Source organism: Pezoporus occidentalis, unplaced genomic scaffold, assembly GCF_034315485.1.
Source record: "Pezoporus occidentalis ecotype Australia unplaced genomic scaffold, CSIRO_AGI_Poc_V1 ctg33, whole genome shotgun sequence".
NCBI classification, from domain to species: Eukaryota; Metazoa; Chordata; class Aves; order Psittaciformes; family Psittacidae; genus Pezoporus; species Pezoporus occidentalis.
In genome coordinates, this window is record NW_026915268.1 from 4,613,129 (window position 1) to 4,635,271 (window position 22,143).

Below are 22,143 nucleotides of genomic sequence, written 5' to 3' on the forward strand. Positions count from 1 at the left end.
AGTTCGCTCTTTGCTTTTGGTGCTGAATGCAGAATACCTTACTTATCCTGCTGAGACTTCCTGGAAATCTGCCTGGAATCACAAGCAGTAAGAAGTAGAATCCCAGACTGGTTTGGGTTGGAAAGGACCTTAAAGCTCATCCCTGCCGTGGGCAGGGACACCTTTCACTAGAGCAGCTTGCTCCAAGCCCCTGTGTCCAACCTGGCCTTGAGCACTGCCAGGGATGGGGCAGCCACGGCTTCTCTGGGTACCCTTTGCCAGTGCCTCAGCACCCTCACAGGGAAGAGCTTCTGCCTAAGAGCTCATCTCCCCTCTGTCAGGTTGAAGCCATTCCCCCTTGTCCTGTCCCTACAGACCCTTGTCCAAAGCCCCTCTACAGGTTTCCTGCAGCCCCTTTAGGCACTGGAGCTGCTCTAAGGCTTTCACAGAGCCACCTTTTCTCCAGACTGAACAACTCCAGCTCTCTCATAAGAGATAACTGCCTCCAATATTTAGAACTATTTTCCCTGTATTACTATATTTTCTATCTTCAAGCAAGCTTGCACATGTCGAGTCTTACAGTTAACCCTGAATGCTGAGGGTTTTTTCCTAGTATGGAAATTGTCAGAGGTAAAATATCTGAGTTGTTTTGTGTGGAGTCTGAATAGGGAGCAGTCTAGAGACCCCACATTGATTTTTTTCTTATTTCCTTACTGAAATAAGCAATAACTAAAAAAGAGCCAAAACAAACAAGCAACAAAACTTCCACACCAACCCCTCCAAAACAAAGGAGGGAGTACCAGTTACTCCATTGAAAGGTATTTTGTTGTCAAGTACAGTGGGCTTATGTAATGAGTGAGGGATCTAGGGACCAGAGTCTTCTCTCTATGTAAACTGCCCTGTGGATGATTTGAGGATCAGGTAATAAAAAATAGCACCAGATAGCAGGATAATGAAATAGAACTGTCAGAGGTACCAGAAGGTGCCTGCTTCTGTTCATGTATATGAAGAACATACTGGTGACTCACAGGTGGCTTCTTAGCAAATCACTGTCCCACAGGTTCCTCTTCAGTTGCCATTGTTGTGACCCCACCTAAGTTAGGGAAAGGTGGTCTTAATAAAAACTACTGAAAGCTGAATCTACCTGATACACACAAATAGCTTCCCATTCATGGAATAGGCTCTGTTTTACAACCTTTTGCAGCTGTGGAGTTTGGTTTGTTTTTTTCCTAGGAGAAATCCTAGTTCCCTTAAGAATAGTGCTGGGGCTTTAGTCCTCTTTGAGTTTCCAGCAGGAGAATCACCACATCCAAGCCTTATTTAGCATCTAGATGCAAAAGTACTCCTGAGAGTCTGTGCCCTTTTAATAGTTTCAGAAAAACAATAGTATTTGTATATACATATGAAGGGCTTGCACAACTGAAGTATTCATCAGGGTCTAAAATCTGTCTTCATTCTTCTTACGTTCCTTGCCATGTTTCAGTTACCTCAAGCACTATTACTATAGTCTAAGCATCAATGCTGGTGAAAGTTATGTATAGTCAAACAGATTTCAACTGTGAATTCCATCAGCATCTGCTTGTACTGCCACTTCTCTCCCCCGGCAGGAGGTTTAATGCTGTGATACATATCTTGGTCATCTACCCTGCCTTGAGACATGAGTTGTCTACATCTGTCACTGCAGTGGTCGCTGTTTGTATTGAAGCACTTCTCATAGGAAGTTTTTTGCTGGATATAAGAAAAATACCATTTTATTTATCAGATTTATTGTAGACTTGATTTAAAAAAGGGAGCAAAACCCCCTGAAGCCTCTGTAGACTCCTTGTGTGCTGCTGTAAGAAGTGTAGAGAGTGTTATTAAAACTTCACCCCTGAGTGGATTACAACTTCTGCAGATGGAAAAAGAAGAGGAAAACGTTTACAGAAGCTCAAGAGTAATTGAGAACACCGTTAGAACAGTTTCAGCTGCCTACCGTGTTAACTGTGTCCCGAGTCTGTTCATACTTTAATTTCTTTAGAGTTCTCGGACTAGCCTGGGACATACGAGCACTGAAATAAGAAATCAAGGTAATTCATTTTGATGGATGCTCTAATACAAAGCTTGGAGTTATCCTGTGTTTCTCCTGTATCAATCTGAAAATTGGCTGAGGAAAATGGAGTTATTTTCCGAGAACATAAAATGTGTCTACATGTGCTTCAGAGCATTCCTAAGAGTCCTGCTGTTTGAAACAAACACGTATCTATGGTGAAATACCTATGTGCTAAGCATGCAAACTTCTGTGGTTAGGTTATTGTATTTAGTAAGGCATCATGGATGTTTTCTACTACATAATAATATTCTTTATATTGTAACTTCCCTTCCTAAAGAGGTCTATGATGTATTTCAATGGCAAGCTGGTAGCCTTTCTGGAGTGGTACCCCTTTTTAAAAAGTAAAGCAAGGCTAAGATTTGAGTTAAATGCAAAAACTAAGGTAACCTTCTTTACCTTATAATTTAAGCATATATTTCATTACATACAACTGGGTTTAGATGTTCACAGTGCAAAGTTTGCAATATCTATGTGTGTACATCTAGTTTTTGGGTGATTTTTCCTCTCTTCTTTCCTGAAAGCAGAGATATCCATAACAAATATCACTTTGGACCATAAAACCCCCTCTTTTCTTGACAGAAAAAAGTGTGCCATGAATATGCACTGTACCAGTAATGAAGCACATAAAAGGTGTGTGTGCCAATAATGATGTGTATGGATCTGGTCTCAAAATTAGGACCCTGTCTAAAATGTGGAACAAGTGCTTCGTAGTAAACTTGAGTTGTAGCTCTGTAAAGCAGCTGTACCTCAGAAAGCCCAAGGATATAATAGCTAGTAACTCAGTCTGTGTGTTCTTATGGGGTATTTTCAGGCATTCCTGGGAATTGGTTTTATATTTTGACTTCATGTAATGGTTTGCCATTCATAGCGGGTGTCATTCAGTTTTCCATAATACCTGCAGTTGGACTGAACCCTTGTATAGTAAAAGTTACAAAATGCCATTTGACAGGTAGAACAAAGGCACTTCAGTATCATGCATCAATCTATACCAGGTATTTATTTTCTACTGCCAAGCAGAAAGAACAGAAACATACTGACTAATTTTTACCAGCACAATAATCAGACATCCACCTGTAAACATGAGTGTGGGCCAAAGGAAAGCAAAGAGGAGGCCTCTGGGGGGATAAAGTCTGCTTAGAATGACATTGGGCTGAGTTCCTTCTGGGTCATAGTAGCACGGGAAAGTCTGGTACTTCTTGAAATTGCTTGCAATTGTTTCTATTCGTGCTTTAACTTCTTTAGAGTTCTCTGACTTGCCTGGGACATATGAGCACTGAAATAAGAAATCAAGGTCACTCATTATAATGGGTACTCTAACACAAAGCTTGGAGTTAGATTGAGTGCAACAAACATGCTGGCAAAAGCATCTCTGGTTTGGCTAGCATTGTATTAGTTACCTCATGTCCATAAACCATTTGCCATGCTTTCCTGCTTCTGTCAGTGTGTGTATGCCCCCAGTCTGCAGATTTACAGATTGAAGTCATGTTGTTAGATACTAGCAATACATACAAGCTCAAAATAGAACTATAGCCTTTGAGACTGTCACTTTATTATTACAGTGCCAAGCTTGGATTGCAGCAGAGGAGTGAGGCACCACCACAGCAGACGTGTTAGCTGTGCAGACATTCAGTCTGGCTTGCCAGTGTGCAGTGAAACCAAGCTGCTTCACTGTGCACCTCTGGGTGTAACTAATAGAAACATATAAGAACAGCAGGGCTGTTGCAGGCTTCCTACTTGTCCTTGTAACACAGAACTATTTTGACCTCTCATGGTAATGCTGTTACTTAGTCTTCAGTGGAAATACTGTTAGACTTTAAACCACTCATTCTTATCACTGGTATTCATAACAGGCTCTTTTCTGCCAAATTATTTTACATAGATAATGATGCTAAGGTGTCTGGAGCTTGAAACTCAACAAGACAGAAAGAGAATAATGGCTCCTGACCTGAAGGCTTGTACTTGCAGTAATGCAAACAGCAGCCAGGAAGTCAGCAAATCGCCTCCTCTGGCAGTGAACATCACTCTTGTTTCAGTCCACAGCGGATAATTTCTGCTTGGCTGCTTCATTATATGTAGCTTTTCCTGAGACAGGCATTAGCTAGCAAAATTCTCATCAGCTTAAGTGGTTTATGCTATGAGATTGAGACTTGTGAAACTTTCTACAATTTCTTTAAGAATATGAGCGTTTGTAGTCTGAGCATGATTGGTTTGGATTCTGAAAGTGCTGCAGTTTTGGGCATCCAAGATCCGAATTTCACTTTGTGCCCCCTAAGGGAGTGTTGAGCTGGAATAAGGCCTTAAAATACTCATGGCTTTGGAACTGAACTGAACCTCACCTTCCTTGAGACAGTGTACCTGTAGGAGCACTTCTAGCTGTGGGGAGCAAGCCTAAAACACTGAGCTCTTCACTGATTCCTGAGAAGAAACACTGGCAGGAACAGAGGGGTGACATCCTTCTTCCTCCTTCCCTAATCATACTTCTGAAGCCAATGGTCTACACTCTTCCTCTGGGGAAGAGATCCCTAAACTGCTGATCAGGGGGCCTCTACTGCAGTACCCAACATCTGCATTATATAAGTGCTTCCTACAGCACCACTGCCTACTCCATGATTCCATTTTTCTGCTGTCATACTGGCCAGAAACACCTGCAGACCAAACCAAAGACATCTTTCAAAACTACTAATTAGTTTCTGCTTTGTCTAAAATGTGCATCATCTTCCCAACAGCACCCTCATTTCATCTTTATTCCCTGCTTCATATTGCACACCTAAAATGGAAGTAAAACTGAGATTTTTTTCACCTGCTTCTTACCCTTGGTCTTTAACTTAAAGACTTGAGTATTTCTGCATGTTCATAAATGTTAAATACTCCTGTTTAGTTGATGTAATTCCTTAGCAAGTACTAACTTAATGTTTTATGAAGTGTTTAAAACAAAACCCCAAACTGTGTAATTTCTGGTATGTTTTAAAAATGCCTTGGTTTGCGCACAGACATTGCAAAAGTTAAAAAACTCCTGCTCTTATTTTACTGCTTGGTTTAAAAACGATCACCCTTTCTCAGAGGTGTTAGACCAGCAGAGTGATTATTTCATCTGTGTTGCAAGTACCTTAGGGTTTCTTTCCAGTGTATCTTCAGTCTGATACAGCATAACCTCTTGTCCCGAGGCTGTCAGATTAACCCACACCTGTAGACAGGGATAAGGAAAGATATCCTCATCCTCTGAGCCCTCGCCATCTGGGCAGAGAACTTTGTCCTTGATGTTGGCTTTGAGTACTTTGCACATGGTTTCTGTTGTCCAAACACTACAAAGACAAAATAAAAGGTAATGCTTTTAACTGTGTTAGCAGCATCTGTTCTGTGCTGAAGGTGACCCTCTCTGTGCTGTCAGCAGTGGCCAGAGTGGCTGGGTTTCAGTCCTGGTATGGTGAGCTCTGCCCACCCCAGATGGATGGCAGCCCTGCTCTGGATGCAGCCATGAGGAAGCAAAGTGGGGAAACAAGGTAGGAAAGCTCCTGTGGCCCTTTGTTAAACATTCAGTGGTTTGAGGCTAGATTCTAGCCCTATCTGTAATCAGATGTTATCAGTGTTATTCAGGAAATAAAAACTCCTGTGGATTTGAATATGTGGTAGTAAATATCTGGAAGTGCATATGCTTGATGTCTTGGGATTATTTTGACTAATTTCACTCAATAATTCTCAGAACTCAGATCAGTTCCCTTGTTCTTTCCCTTCTTTACTACACAGACGTTTTCTGCATGAATAAGTAGCAGGATTTTGTTTGGCAAAAGCTCATTTTTTGCTGTTACTTATCGCTTTCTCTCAAGAATTACTCTTTATTACTGATAACATAGCAAGCTTTGGCTTCTAGTGGTACACTTTGGTGGCAAAAAAGTAAAGACATACTCTGACTCCAGTTCTTAGGAAACCCATCTTTTGACATACAAATGTCTTTTGTAATGTAATCAGGAGGCTGGAAAGTAAATAAAATGTGAATTACTGTGTTTTAAAGATACTGTTTTTCAAACATTTTTGAACTTAAAAGTGCTCTTAGCAAGAAGAATGAGGTGATGTACTTGCTTTCGCTATCAAAAGCTTCAAATGTGAAAACTGGAGCTGCAATCTTCATCTTATTTTGGGTTTTGTAAATTGATTCTGTGTGTGGAAGCAGAACTTGCAAAACAAAACCAAATCATGGGTAAGAGTAATTTCTTGCGCAGCCATTGTTCTGCAACACTTGCTGCAGTCAGCTTTGCTGCTGAAGGTGCCAGTTTCTCATGATACTTGAGTTGGAAGCAAGATACAGATTCTCAACTGAACAATTTTACCATGACTTCTGTTGCTGGTTTTTTTTTTAGTTTTATTGAAGTTTTATTTTAGTTTTATTTTATTTAGTTTTATTGTTCTCGTTCTATCCCTCTTTCTTGTGCTTAGCTGCTAATGTCTCCTGACTTCTTGGTTCACTTTTTCCTTTCTCTTTTCTTCTGCCTTAAATTCTTACGAGCAATTCAAGAACATGTTGTCCAATGTACTAGCATACATTTTAGCACTGCTTTACTAACTGTATTTGCTGCTGAGAGGAAAATAAATAGCTTTGTATTCATAAGAAATGGCTGATATTACCTTTTAGTGTAGAATGGCACAATGGTGATCCCAATAAAGAAGCACATCATCATGGAGCATGCGACCATTCCCAGCCCTAGGCACAGGGCTCTTGTCTCACCTCGCTTCTGGGCAGTCACCAACTTTTTTCCCAACATGATTTAAAGTTGTGGAATCTGAACAACCTCATATAAAATAAAAGGACAAAAAGGAGAGGGAAAATATGGTTAGGATTGGCTACAGTTGTGTGACAAGCTTCTGGAATGTAACATACCCCATAGAGGAACAGTCCCATTTTTGCAAAAACTTAGAATTTATAAGAAAGTTGCTGTGTTTATGACCAGTCATAAAAAAGCAACTTTTTTACTTTCCGATATTTACTATATAGTACTTTAAAAAGTATGTGTGGGGGGGGACTAGGAGATGGGGCAAGAAAATGTCATTATGTTGAGCAGAGTTCTGTTAAAAGCCTGATAGTCCTCAGCCTTTATCCAGTATATTTTGTGTTGATGCTTCTCTGAAGCAAGAGATACTGTGTTGTGTAAGGCTGCATGAAAGGAAAATCTTCCCACTGTAAAATCCTTTTTACACGATACCTTTTCTTCTGGATTAGTCTGAAATGTGGTTGTCTTATTTCAAAAGAGCGGAAATAATATAAAATTCAGCATAATATAAAATCAGCCTGTTTCTGAATTGTGCATGTTTATTGTATGGCCTTGTCCATTCAGGGATGCTCAAAACTTGATGTCTGATCCAATAGCTGAGAAAAGCTGCATTTTCTAGACAGAAATAGTATGATGCCACCAAGCACCATGGAACAGGATTAGAAAACGTAGCTGTTCAAACTGCTGTCATTCCACCATGAACACTGAGTCAAGGACAGCTGCTGGCACTAGTGGAAGAGGGAAAAGTGTGAATGGTCTGAACCCCAGCTTTGGGGTGCCTGGCATTTCACCCCAACTCCTTTGCCAAATAGTATTTAAAATTATCTTGATATTGCTTTGACAAAGAGAATCAGAAAATAATTACTATGAATCCATGTGCCGTAAAGTCATTATGGCTGATGGATTGTATTAATGTATAAATGAGCCATAAGAGTCACTGCGAGTTCAGCCCAGCACCAGTGTCTGTTGCACTGAAAGCTGTAGCTGAAGATTTGGGTGTTTGGTTTTGTTTTTTCATGAAAATATGGTGCAAGCCATAATTGTGGCAAATGATAAAGCTGGCAAGATTTGTGTGGGTGTTTTTGGAGAAGGAGAAATAGAAAATAAGTTACTTACAAGCTGAAACAGGTTTCAGTCCTGTCTCATATGCAAGACCACGATGCACATGAGATATGGTAGCTGGTGTGTTTTCATTATTTCAGCTTCAGGTGTGTGCAGCTATTTAGTGTGGATCCTTAGTGTATCCTTTCTGGCTGGCCTTCGGGATGACGTGGTCCATGGCCTAAATCTGCCTGTGTGTAGCTAAGTAACAAATCAAATACCAAGACTTAAATTTCGACACAGTTTTAAGACAAGCACAAGCCAAGTTTAGCAAATAGGCTCTTCAGGTTAACCAAGAGTAGATGGTCTCCAGCTGCCCGAGGCTGGCAGAGTTGTGGTGATACTGGAGTTGGGGAAAGACTAGATAAAGACACGATCAGCTCTTACAGGAGGAATGTGAATGTAATCTCAGTGTTTCTTTCTTTCCTATTAGTTCTGGTTTTCTCTGGGGAAAGCGTCTGCCTTTGACAGTTTGATAATCTAAGAAAAATGGTATCTGAACACTGAAATGCTACTGGTTTTAGGTTACTATAGCATCTGAATATTAGTGTTATTAACAATAAAAATATAGCTGTCTATGGACAGTAACCAGGTTTGGTCATTTAGCATAACTTGAGTCTAATTACAGAATTTTTAAAGTATAGGTTTTGAAGTTGCTGCTACAGGATATCACAATGAAAGGCTGTTCTGAGTTGGCCTAGGAATTAAAGGAGTTGCTGTTGTTTAAATACTGAGTTTTGTCCAGTGCCATATTTGATTCCACTTTAAATAAAACTTCACTATCCACTGCAAATTTTGCATACAGCATTTTGAGGGGAATTGTTTTTCTGATGATCATGTATAATTCACTGGCATTGCTAGAAGCCTCTTAGGAGGTTGACTTATGATGAACCTTACCTGCTTACTGACATTTGCGTTTAATACAGAATGTGCATTAATGCCCTTAAATAAGGCTGTCTTGTGTTTTTCTTGGTCTATGGGGCTGTAAATAAAACATGTGGCATCAAGCACTGCCAGCATGCTCATGCTGTGCCTGTGTACTCATGTAAAACTGTGCACAGAGGCACATGCACCCTGCAAGGGGACTTGAGTGAATGTCAGCAGTGACTGTCCCTTGGAAACTTCTGTGGTTTGTGTTGGGGGGGGGGGGGGGAAGGGAACAGCAAAAGCCAACCAACCCAATAACCAAAGAATTCCAGAATATTTTAAGTAGTGGTACAGTGTGCACCACAGCGCCGTAAGACCAGTTGATACTAAACTGACTCTCCTTTCCTTATTGTGCAGTTTGGTTGGGGGAAAATGGAATAAAGGAACATCACTGGTCCTGGAATATGGGCCTTAAGATGTGGTACCAGATTGGCACTTCCTTATAACTCAGAAGCTAATGATAGACCAGTGCAAGCCTGTGTTGTTGACAAGAATTTCTTATAGTAACAATGATAGCAGCCTTCCAGTATCTGAAGGGGGCCTACAAGGAAGCTGGAGAGGGACTCCTTATCAGGGACTGTAGTCATAGGACAAGGGGTGATGGGTTCAAACTTAAACAGGGGAAGTTCAGGTAAGATATAAGGAAGTTCTTTTACCCTGAGAGGGGTGAGGCACTGCAACAGGTTGCACAAAGTGGTAAATGCTTCATCCCTGGCAGTGTTCAAGGCTAGGTTGAACAGAGCCTTGGGTGAGATGGTTTAGTGTGAGGCATCCCTGCCCATGGCAGGGGATTGGAACTGGTTGATCTTAAGGTCCTTTCCAACCCAAACCATTCTATGATTCTATTAATCTTTAGTCCTATGAGAAAATAGAAAAGCAGAGATTGGTGCTGCCACTGTGACTTGTTCAAAACTGCTACTGGCTTAGTGCTGTTAGTGTCTGGAGTTTTAGATGTTCCATAGTGCTGCCATAATGACATAGCTGTCCCAGTGACATCGAGGAATAGTGGAGTAATCGGACCCCTTGTTACATGGAAAACAGGAATTGTAGGGCTATTAATCAGAAGATTAATAAGAAATGTAGTTGCCCCATCAGTCTGTTTGAATGTCAGCCACATATGCAGTAGAAGTACCAGTAAGCTCATCCTTTCTAATCATCTTAAACTGTCAGACTATCTCTTTCAGGCACATAAGGCATTTGTATGTGGAAATTGGAAAGTTTCAAAAATGGCCAAGAGGTTCTCCAGCATGATGTGCAGTGTGCTCCCCATCCTGACCCCAGCTGGGCTGCCTGACCCTGGTTCTCTGTGTGGGGTGATTCTGTGTGCCTCTGCTCCCCCAGTTCAGATGTCTCCTCTACCCCAAAGAGAATAAGGACATATAATTATGCAGAGAATGTCAGCAAGAAAGATTTGTCTGAAATATCTCACTGAGGGCTTCTATAAACATTAAATATAACAGGTAGGTCTTCAGACAGTGTAAATCAGAGGTGCTCATGTCACTGTGGTGTTGCTGCACCACAGTAGCTGTAAATATGGTCCCTAAAACTGAAAGACATAGTTCCTGCTCCATTTCTTTGTGCTTTAAAATTCAGAAGACCAGAAAAATCTGTGATGTTTCCTGAATGTACAGGTTAATTTAACAGCAGACCCAGGTCAGTGAAGGAAACCCCATGTGTGCTTTTTTTCCTTTCATATATAAATATTGTTGTGTTCTTGCACTGAAAATCCTGCATTTTCTGGCCCTCAAGACAAAGCAATGCTGCATATGGAAAAACATTCAGTTGAAATTTCCCCATTGTTTGAAAGGTTAATTTGTTTTCAGATTAAAAATTCTTCTATTCTGCTTCCTAGCTCAGTCAATGTATATTAGGAGGGATGTTGAAAGAGCAAATTTAGTGACTCCTCTGACAAAATCATCAAACCTTCGAAAAATGAAGCACTGCAGAGAACTTGATTGGCCCCGGAAGTCTGAGCATATTTGAATGGAAGATGTTGAAGTGTATAATGGGTTTTGGGCTGTCCTTTAAGAGCAAATCTGTCCTTTAAGAGCAAATGTAAATGTATCTTTTGCACTGAAGATTGTGGGGTGCCTCCTTAATTGCTAGCAAAATATAAGCTCCAAATCTTTTCATAATGTTCCTTCTCCCTAATCTTTTTCTTCAGTCTAGTTAAATTACGCAGTACATTAGCTGTGCAATTTCCGTGTATAATCACTGCGTTGACAGCTGCTGGTGGAATCCCAACCTGAGGAATGCCACCTGCTCAGGTTGGGAATAGACATTTTTGATCAATAGACATGTTTGATACTTTGTGGGAAGTCTATGCCTCCTCCTGCCCCGCCTCTCGAGGACCTTCCAGTGGTGTGATCTCTCTGAGTTGGGATGAGACCTTTCTGTCCAGCTGCTGCACGCTGCTCTGAACTTGGGTATGGCAGGAACAGTCACACTGATTAGTACACCTCTCTCCCTTCCAGAATAGAGGGTGCTCAACCCTTCTCCCAAATTTCAGTTGGGAATAAATATGACCAGTGAGCTATTAATTCTTTGGGGCTGGTTTATCCTACAGCATATGATGAATTTCCAGTGAACACTTAGGTATAGCTTTCAGATGAGCATCAAAAGCTAATACTACATCACACTAAGAAGAGTGATGCAAGTCATCTGCACCTCTGAAACAGTAAGTTTTGAAACAGGCCTGAGTCTTTTGGCCTCTACTGCCTCTGCATATGGAATAGCTGATCGGTTTTATGCTGTCAAGCGTCAACTTAACAGTCTTCTTGGTTTATTCTCAAAATACCTGATGTGGACAACATACACACCCAGCAAAGGAGTATAGTATTGATTATCAGTTTATTGGACAAGTATCTTGTGTGGGAACCAGAAGGCAATCAAAAGTTTTTTAGATCTATAAATGGGATCTGTGTACTGGTTATGCTGCTATGGCACTCACTGACCCTCTACCTGCCTGCCATTTCCTACCCCAGCATTTAGATGCAGTTCTTGCTGGTATAGATCTGCCTTTGCTGGGGCCAGGGACCACTGGTTTTGTTCATTGCCTATTGATTAGAATCCATTACTTTAAATCCATCCCATGCAACTGGGACCGCAAATACTGTGTGTGTTGCAGAAAAGGTGATCGTGAACCTCAATGAAAATGTGCAGAGAAAAGATTCTGCCATGCACTCATGCAGCTGTCCTGCAAACCTGAAGCAGCAGTTGACATGATACAACTACATTTCTTTCATGAAATATGCTATATCATTTTGCTTCATTAGTGAACTCTTTACCTGATGTGACACTAAAGTGAATTAAGGCAGTTAGGTTTTTGTTTCAAAACCTGTGCAGGTGTTTAGAGTCATTCTGTTAGCTTTTAAACCTGGGGCTTCATAAAGGGGAAAAAAAAAAAAAAGGGAAAGAAAAAGAGCAAGTTCCTTGCTCAGTTGAGCAGCTCTGGAAACTTTCTGGAATTTTGGATTCCATGCATTACAGGGCTGCACAGAACAAATCAATTTGAGTGGATATCAGGGCAGCCTGACAGTTCATGCACCTGGCTCCAGTCCAGTTTTGATGTAAACAAGCACAGCCTCCAGAGGAGTGCTGAACACCTAAAGCCATGAAACTCCTGAAAGTAAGAGGGTGTGTTTACCATTAAAATTAATAAAATAAAAAAATCTCATGGGCTGCAGACTCCTAATTTGTGAAAATATTAGCATTATCTTTGTTAATAACTACGGAGAAATACTGGAGTGCATCCAGTCGCAAAAGAGAGAACAAAGTAACTTTGCTGTAGCATGTGGACTGTCTGGGCTGTCCTCAGTTGTGCTGCAGACTGGGAAAGATTGTTGTTTTCAAAAGTACGGTATTTTTCAAACCCCAAAGCTATGGCGTGCTCCCAGGAAAAAACAGTTGCTTAGAAATGTACTTACTGGTTTTGATGAAATGCTTCTTTCTTAGATGAAAAACCTTCTGCTACATGACAGAGTTGGGATAGCGTATCTTGGAGCTGAAGGGGATGTCAGGATTGTCTTCCTTCCCTGCCCTGCTCCGGGCTTGCTTTGCTGTGACTGAACTAACTTAGTTTCCCTATTCCAAAGCTTTCTGTAACCATAAATGGTAAGGTATGAAAGAGCACTGTCCTTTTTGAGATTAATTGCTGAAAACCAGGAAGCCACAATACTGAGACCAGCTGCAGCTGAAGAGCCTGAGTTTTCTCATACCCTGGGGCCCTTTTACCACATACCCTGGTGGATTTTCTTAAGGCATGGTCCTACTACTCCTTTTGTACAGCTTTTTAGTTTAGAAATCTGACAGGTCTTTTGAGTAAGATTTAAGGAATTGACTGTAGCAGTGACTAGTGGTGTTGAAAGCTTAGGCATTAAGCATTAAGAATCAACTGCTCAGTGTGAATGCTTTGTTGCCACCAGTTTTAATCAGTTTGAATGAGACTTACAGTCAAAGTTTTAGCATCTATCAGAGTCCTATAGACAAAAGCAAAGCATCCATCATACCATATGTTTTGGTGTCCAGCACGTTCCTCTAGCCTGCTTCTGGCACACAAGAAGAGATGATCTAGCACAGAGCTTCAGAAAAGAGCTACAGTTGTACTTTTGAGAGACAGGAAAGCTCTTTTATTTGGAGATCAAAGGAAATCAAATGAAGTAATCCAGTAAAACCTTGAGAGTGTTCTGAGCACTGTAACCAAGTTTAGGTATCTAATAATTTGCTGTTTCAGGTTAAGCTGGTCTTTGGGGCTTGCTGCTGGTAAAAGATGTTGACATGTTCAGAGAGTTCACGCTGCCTGAGGATAACAGATGACTCTCCCCTAAAAGGACCTTTTCTCTTATTGATGCAGAAGAGAGCACACAAAGCCTGGATTTAGATAACTGTCTGTTAAACACTTAAAGCTAAGTAAGATGAAGCCTGCTACTATCATCTAGATTGGAAAGATTTATGACCATAGTAATTTTTCATATTTGAGAAGTGATGTAGTTAAATTTAAATAATGACATTTGAAGGTTGGAAAAAGACCTTTATGAACTAACCTTCTTCCCAGATAAAATGTGATCTGGTTGAGTGCAGTTTTCTATCACTTTTTGATACAAGTGAGATCCTCTAGATAAATCCCTAGGGATTGATACTGAGCCCAACACCATTTAATTATCTTCATAAATCATCTGGAAGATGGGATCAAGTGTACCCTGACCACATTTGCTGGCAATACAAACTGAGTGTGGGAGTGAGCACTTCGGAATGGAGAGCTACTCTACAGGATGACCTGGACAGGCTGGAAGAGTGGGCTAAGAACTGTATGCACTTCAACAAGGACAAGCGTAAGGTTTTGGCACCTGGGGAAACACAATCCTGGAGGGCAGCACAAGCTTGGACCTGCTGTTTGGGAGCAGCTCTGTGGAAAGGGACCTGGCGATCCTGGGCGGACACAGGCTTAAGGTGAGCGAACAGCATGCAGCTGCAGCCAACAGGACACTGGATTACATCAACAAGAGCAGCACCAGCAGATATCAAGATGTCATTGTCCCATTCAGCGCTTGCCAGGCCACACCTGGAATCCAGGGCTCAGTTTTGGTCCCACTGTGGGAAAGTGTGGACAGGGTGGAGAAGGGCCACAAAGGTGATCCACGGTCTGGGCAGCCATGTGAGGAAAGTCTGAGAGAGATGGGCTTGTTCAGCCTCGAGAAGAGAAGACTCTGGGGAGACCTTATCCCCACATTCTAGTATTTAATGGGTGACTATGAAGAAGACAGTGAGTCTCTTTTTACAAGAAGCCATGTGGAAAAGACAGTGGGTGACGGGCGCAAATAACTCACGGGGAAATTCTAGCTGAAAACAAGAGGAAAATTTTTCACACTGAGGACAGCTGGAATAATCTCCTAAGGGAAGCGGTGGATTTCCAAACATTGGACACTTCTAAGATTCAGCAGGACAGGATGCTGGGCCATCTTGTGTAGCTGTGCCAGGAAAGGTTGGACCAGATGACCCTTGAGGTCCCTTCCAACCTGGGGTTCTATGATTCTGTGACTAAACAAGTCTGGATATGTCAAAGATGCAGGGTCTGGCTCTTGGAAAACTAACCCAGTAACATAACTTGGGTGGGCTAAAGGTGTGCTGCTGATAACCACTTCAAACCTTGGGATATGTCAGTGTGCTGCTGACCTGTACCCAGCAATGTGATGTGAGAGCTGAACTCTCAATGGCAAGCCAAATGGTTGCTATATTATGAACTGTAATTTGGTTTTAAAGTCTAAAATAGCCTCTGTCTTATTAAATATATGGATTTTTTTTTCATTTTTTATGTTTTCAACCTTAGGGGAGGGAGAAAGATGTGAAAATCTGATGACTGAAATCATCACGTGCCCTGGTGCTCCTCTTCCTTTCAGACATTGCACTCCTAGTCTAGCCTTCCACCTGGCTACCACAGTGGCAGGATTCAAGGCGAATTTCCCTGGATTCAGGAGCATGGGACCAGCTGTAGCCTCTGTGTGAGAATCTGCTGCTGGGACACTAATTCACTGCCTATTTTGAACCTACAAAACTTGTGCACCATTTCTTAAGGCCTTACTCTGACCCAGAGGAGCACTGTGGCATCACTGCTGGGAAGGCCATGCTCCGGAGAGCACTCCTAGTATAGGCGGCTGACCAAAGGAGGCCAGTTAGGGACACTTGAACTAAAGGCGGTAGCACCTGTTGGTCTGCAATCCTCTACCAAATACTAGCTTTAGCTGTGAAAAGCGAAATTACAGGCACCTTCCCAAGCTATGCTGGAGGTGCTGGTTTAACATTTGATACCTAATTATAATTGAGGGAGGAAAAAGGGAAGATGAACGGTATCAGAGGAAGCTTTTCTGAACTTCAAATGCTCTGTTTCAAATCTGAACAAGTTTCTTGTCAATGTCTTGCTTCCCACTTATTTTATTCCTACAAATTAAACCCTTTGGCGAAGGCCAGAATAGATTAAATTTGAGGGATAATTTCCCATGATGCTTTAAAAAATGAGCAATGCTTTAACTGAACAAGCTGCTGTGTCTGTGAGCTAGCAACGTAGCTCCACTTCTAATTAGTGTGAACTGCAAGAAGCTATGGAATAAATGCAAGAGAATTAAGATAAATGTACCTGAGGAGTTATTTTCTCTGTAAGTGCTATTGGAAGGAACTGGGAGAATGCACGTGGCTCTGAATGGGAAATTGTATAACCATTAGCATTACAGTGTTTAGTAAATAGAAATATGAAGGGACTGCAAACATTACTGCAGTGGCAGGGGAAAAGTGTTTCTGGTGTTTATTTGCTGTGCTCGTCAGTAACAAGTACCCAAACTGTTGTCCTTGAAGGTGCCCCATCTTGTTCCGACCCCTTTTTGTAGGGGCCCTCATTGCAGGTGGCTCGCAGTCCTCCCAGGGGTCTCACTGACTTTGCTGTGAATCTGAAACTTTGAGGAAGCTCAAGAGATTCTGGTTTGATCTCCCGTGCTATTGAGCGGTTTGTTGCTGTGATCACATGAATCATAGAATCCCAGACTGGTTTGGGTTGACGGGACCTTAAAGCTCATCCAGTTCCAGCCCCTGCCAAGGGCAGGGTCACCTTCCACTGGAGCAGCTTGCTCCAAGCCCCTGTGTCCAACCTGGCCTTGAACACTGCCAGGGATGGGGCAGCCACAGCCTCTCTGGGCACCCTGTGCCAGCGCCTCAGCACTGTCAAAGTAAAGAATTCCTGCTATATATCCAACCTAAATCTCCCCTGTTTCAGTTTGAACCCAGCACCCCTTCTCCTATCGGATGCTCCATGATGAAGAGTCCCTCTCCAGCAATCTTGTAGGCCCCTTTTGCATACTGGAAAGCTGCTCTGAGGTCTCCATGCAGCTTTCACATGCCAGCAGTTAGGATCTCCTGCTCCTTCTAATTTGCATCATTTTTAATGTGACTGTTCCTTGTTCAAGAGCCACAGCTTGTCTTTATGATGCCTACTAAAAATGACTATATACTACACTACGAGTTTATTTCAATTAGGAAAGAGGATACTAATAACTTTCCAGTACCCTCTGAAGATCCAAAGAACTGTTCATATTTCATAACTCACTGATCCTTTAGAAGAACCAGAAAGACCTGGAAACAAAATAGTAGCAAAATGTTAGGGCCTCCTAATGGGCCTCCCTGTTTTGTACCTGTAGTAAAGCGCAATGCTGTGGTGGTAAGATTTCTTTTATCTCTAAAGTTACTAAGAACTCTCTCACTATTGTGTCTTGAAACTGAAGTTAGAGAGGGTGCTTAACTGTTCACTGCATCCTGCTTTTGTCTGAAAGTGAGTCTCAGGCATGTAATACATGTCACGTTACACTTGATGCCAATGGGAACTTTATGCAAAGTTTGTGTAGTACCTCTTCTGCTAAGAACAGACTCGTGTTCAGCTTGTCATGTTCAAATTAACTACAACATAGAGCAAATGTAAGGCCTTTCCTGAACTTGTGAACTTAGTGCAGCAACTCTCTGATACAATAAAGTATGAAATATGGTACAGGTACCACTTGCACATGCTGGGAGACACAGTATTTGCACCATTATCTGCAAGAAAGTCTTTCAACTCCTTATCTATAGAATGGGAATAATATTTATTTTCTGCTCTACTAAGGCCAAATCCTTGTAATGAAATGTAATTGCATAATGGAAGACACTCGATATATTAGCTGAGTATAACTTAGTATGTAGCCTGACCTGCGAACCAAGATTGTTAGGGTTTCTTTCCCTCCCCTGTATTGGATAGTTTGCCAAGCTGATAAAGTGCAAGCAGAAAATAGGACAAATGTAAAAAAAACTTTCATGAAAGAAGATATTTGGACATGACAGTCTGTGATTTTAAGTAATTCTAACTATGGGAACGTTATTTCTGAGCAGATGAGTCGAGTTGCATAGTACTGTATTGCAGAAGAGATCAGAGTTGTTTTCACCTTCTTTTTACTTTTTGAAACTAAACAGAGCTAACCCCAGGTAGCAGTATGGCTGCATGCAGTCTGACAGGTGCTAGGTGTGTCAGACCTACTGCATGTGCAGTTTGAAGGTGAGCACATTAACTTAAGCAAGTCCAGCATGTTCTGCCTGATTTGATTTACTGCCGAAGTTGTGGACATTAGACAGTTTGGTTATAGCAAGTCATATAGAAATGATAGAAACTTTTGTCTTTACTAGCTTGAGGGAGAACCTCTGTTTTGGGGAGCCTGGGTGTCAATAACTTGAGTACAAGGTGTATATCGTAAGTATTATTTCATTGCTGCTTATCAAATAGTATTTTGAAGTCAGGGTTATTGGTATGGTTCATGTGAACTGCCTGTTGGAATCCCACAGCTGGAGAAGCCTATTGCTCATGCCCACGTGTGGATGCCCTTTGCTGCTGTCACCTTTACTGCTTTCCTGTGTTGGGAAAGGGAGACTGACAAAGGGCATGCTAATCCTTAGCTTCCTGTACTCCCAAAATATAAGTGTATCAGCCTTGATGCAGTGAGTTATGAAGTTTCCAGAAAAGAGATACAAAACACTGTGGTGGAAACCAAAACCAAAAACCCACAAAACCCAAATGGCAATATATGATGAAATTACCTTTATTTCTGTTCTATATAGAAAAGTTCACATTTTTTTTCTTTTTTTTTTCTTTTTTCCCCAAAGTCCAACTGACATAAGGAATTAAAGTAAATCTTCTTTTTCTTAACTTTATCCTTTTGTTGCAGAAAGTTATCGTAAATGAGACTGTCATTGTGGTGTATAAATAATGGCATTGATCTTGTGCTCCCTAAAGCAGTTAAATTTCCTTTTGCAGTGCAGTCCCAATATCTAGGCATTTTATGTGCTTAACTATACACTTTTTATGAAAGTAACATAATTAATTTGAGTTCTTCCTTGTCCTAGGGAATGTGAATCCATTTCAAGGAAACATTGCCCTAAGAAGTTAATGGCAGAGAAGTTTCAGGCTTCTGGAGCAATTTCTACTGTGATCAAAAACTCAAATGAGCCATTGGTAGCAGAGCTCATTAGCTTAGCAAGTGTGAGAGAGGAGGTGATGCAGCAGCCTGGAGATGGGCTTCTCCATCGCTTGTGGTGGGTCTCAGCTGCAGTGCCTGACATACGTGACACATCAGGGGATCACAGTCTGTATTTTGCAGATTCACAGGTTGAAGTATATTTACTCTGCTCTGATGTATAGAAACAAAAACCTCAGCTACTCTGTGTATGGAGAATGGGAGGGGATTGCTGGAGGGAGATGTGTGGAGAGAATTGCTGGGAAATGGGCTTTTATCACACATCAGAAGCCCTAACTTCATATCTTGACAGAACAGAGGCAGGAATAGGGCAAGTTTTCAGACTTTTCCACCTTTTCCAACTCATCATGCTTTTGGGTTGTCTGTAATCTTGGTCTTTGCACTCCTAGTGCCGTTTTTTGCTTGCTTACTTTATTGATAATTGAATACTGAGATATCAAGATGAGGCACAGGTACTAGGCAGGAGGGGTAATACTTGTGTGAGGGCAAAGATGAGAGGTTACTTTGTGCTTGGTCATTTCAGTGTCACTTCTCTCCCCAGCTTTACTGGCAGCAGCTGCCTCTCTTGGCTGGCACTGTGAGGTCCTGGTTGCCAGGAACTGTAGAGAAGCAAATGGTTCTTGTGCCACATGGATGTGTTTGCAGCTCAGAGAAAGGGAAACCAGAGCTGCTGGAAACACCTAACACCCACAGAGAGCAAAACTGAGTTCTGTGTGCAAATCTAAGTTTCTCAAAGAGAAAAGGGGAAAGAAAGCTGAACAAAAAGTTATTTGGGCCACTAGGACATATAGCCTGTATATATTTCCAGTAGGCTACATCTGCACATGAACAATTTCTGCCTTGAGTTCTTCTCCCCAGCAGGAAAGTTTGAGAGTATACTTGCATGGACTTGATGCAGATTGCATAGGTTCAGTTACACACACTGGGTCCCCTTTCAATAGTAAAAATGTGCTTCAGTATGTAAATTCTTCCTCCTCTCAATGATTATATGTAGAGAAAATCAGCTTTTCTTACTTTAGCTATGTAATTCTCCCTTGGACCTGCCTGTTTCCACTCTTGGTGTTTAGTTTATTGGTTTCTGTGTTATTGCTGCTGACTTTACAGTGTTGTGAGGGGTGGACTGATGAACCAAGATAGAAATCCGTGACTGTTGGGAATAATTTGATGTTTGTGCATGCCATCTGCAGGAGCTGGCACTTGTAGAGCAGAAGTTCTGCAGTAGCAGGAGGCTTTGCTAGAAGGCAGAGGAATGAATGCTTTGTTTAGGAGGTATGATACGGTTTTCTGCTTGTTTTCAAAGTGCAGATGGAAAGAAAGAATTACTGACCTGCCAGAGCCTAAAAGTTTGAGCACGTCTTTTCTTTTAAGAAAGGATGTTCTGTTCCATAGAGGGCTTGACATATTTAACCAGCCTCCAGAAGGACACCTGACCAGGATGTGGTGTGGATTACTTTACCCTGGTCTACTTTGTTCGTAACCAGGAATGCAGGTGTGACTATAATAAGGACATTCCTCCTATTCCCATCAATCCAGGTTGAGTATTTTTTTTTGATCTCAAATGCAGAGAGTGCTGGTGCTCGTATGTTTTGTAGCCTCATTTTACAGACTCATTTCTTGTAATGCAGGAGGTTAGGAGAGGGCAGACTTTGCAGCTAAGCCGAGTCCCCTGGAGAGTGCAATGTTTCTGTTTACGCTTAAAAATGACTACTTGGAGAATTGGATCCCAATATTGTGTACTTTGTTTTTGCTTGCAGAGGAATGGATTTGAGCACTAAAAAGTTACTTTTCTTATCCTTCTCCTTTTGTATTTCATGGTACTGTAATTAGAGAGCAGTAAGCAAGAATATACAAAACCTAGTTTCAGATCCTAGTTTTGTGTTAAATTTTTAATGGTCTCGACACAGTTTCCATCCAAACCAAATTAACAAACCCCAGCCCTTCACTGGTGAGCTTGGTTAACAGTGCTACACACTTTAATAGGAACTTCTGAGACATTTTCCAGGAGTTGGAAACCTCTTGATGAAATGCTATGGCTCACTACTTCAGACCATAAACATCAGCAGTGTTTAATCTTTGTTGTCTCTCTTCGTGCTTGTTCAGCAGTTCTACACTCACCCTGGATTTCTTTGTTCTTGGCAAAATTATTTCATCGCCCTCAGATCTTTCAGTCTGTTGCTTTTCTCATTTCTAGGCAAATAAGCTTTTTTTCAGGCTAAAGGTAAGAAAAGGTGAGAACTGTTCCCTGAGCTTTGAATATGTGTGAGCAGTTATGGAAAAACCACAGTGTTTTGGGGATGGTGTGTGAAATTGGGGTGTTCTGCTTTGAACTGAGCCTCAAGTCCATGGTCTTGACTTTGAGATTAACTGGGGAGGGGTGAGGCTGAATGGTGAGGTCTCTAATGTTAGCTGGATGTTTTAAAACAGTAACATATAAGGGTGGGTGAAGAATGCTGGATAAAAAAGCACAATATTGTTCCCTTTCGACTCTGCGAGATGGGTTTTTTTATAACTTTACTTCAATGGCGAAGGGATTTATACTGACAGCCTGTGCAGACACTAAGTGGAGCTATCTAAAACTTAGTGTAAGCAACTGAAGCAACGTTTTGACAAATAGAAGAATTTCTAGCTGTAGTATTTCTTGCAGGTATGCTGAGCATAAGAAAAATATAGGGAACAAAGCCACAAAGCAGCATTCTAGTGGATGGATGACTGTAGTGTCTTCTCTAACTATGTGTGGGTATGAGCATCTGTTTGTCTGGCAGAGAAGCTAAAGGAATGGTGACTGGTGACACAGGAAGAGATAGACTAAGTGCCTGAGGTATGCCAGGTGCTATTTCTTATACATGGCTAGAACTTAGCCCTCAGCCCTCAGGTACCCATCCACAACATTCCTGATAAATAATCCTATTACACAGAACTGTGACTAATCAGTTCCATCTTGATGGAATAACTGAAGCCTGCTGTCTACTTTTTGTAGGTGATAGCAGTTCTCAGACTGAAAGTAGTCAGCAAGTATTACTGTGTAAACTGAGGCTGATCAGACTCCTTGTTAAAACAAGAGCCTTTCCCCCACCCTGCTTTTGATGCTAGTGCTCTCCAAAATGCTTGCAGATAGCTGTCACTGGCATGGGAGGTGCAGGAAGCTTGGTAAGCTTGGTTCCTGTATATGATTTGGGGTTTTTTTTTGGCATGTACTATCTCTGTGTACAAGGTACCCTTTACATTAAGTGTTTTATGTGTTGCATTT

General features: G+C 41.5%; 2 protein-coding genes across 6 annotated transcripts in view; one reads left to right on the forward strand and one right to left on the reverse strand.

Moving 5' to 3' along the window:
- KCNIP1 (potassium voltage-gated channel interacting protein 1) overlaps positions 1-22,143 on the forward strand; it is a 403,546-nt gene that overhangs the window by 23,127 nt on the left and 358,276 nt on the right. The window lies entirely within an intron of this gene.
- KCNMB1 (potassium calcium-activated channel subfamily M regulatory beta subunit 1) lies at positions 3,053-12,944 on the reverse strand. 4 transcript variants are annotated; one of them, XM_062629231.1, is made up of 5 exons: positions 12,786-12,944; positions 7,948-8,133; positions 6,689-6,843; positions 5,175-5,370; positions 3,053-3,341 (listed from the first exon to the last, which is right to left on the reverse strand). In XM_062629231.1, the coding sequence occupies exons 3-5, from the start codon at positions 6,823-6,825 to the stop codon at positions 3,072-3,074; spliced, it is 603 nt and encodes a 200-aa protein (XP_062485215.1). In that variant the 5' UTR covers positions 6,826-6,843; positions 7,948-8,133; positions 12,786-12,944; the 3' UTR covers positions 3,053-3,071. The 4 variants fall into 4 exon arrangements, with proteins under 4 accessions (XP_062485215.1, XP_062485213.1, XP_062485212.1 ...); XM_062629229.1 differs by having other exon boundaries at positions 6,689-6,852; XM_062629228.1 differs by lacking the exon at positions 7,948-8,133.

Coding starts and splice junctions, on each gene's coding strand:
- KCNMB1 (XM_062629228.1), bottom strand. CDS start 6,825: ATGTTGGGAAAAAAGTTGGTGACTGCCCAGAAGCGAGGTGAGACAAGA. Junction 5,371..6,688: donor GTGCCATTCTACACTAAAAG/GTAATATCAGCC, acceptor TTGTCTTTGTAG/TGTTTGGACAACAGAAACCA. Junction 3,342..5,174: donor CACTGGAAAGAAACCCTAAG/GTACTTGCAACA, acceptor TTCTTATTTCAG/TGCTCATATGTCCCAGGCAA.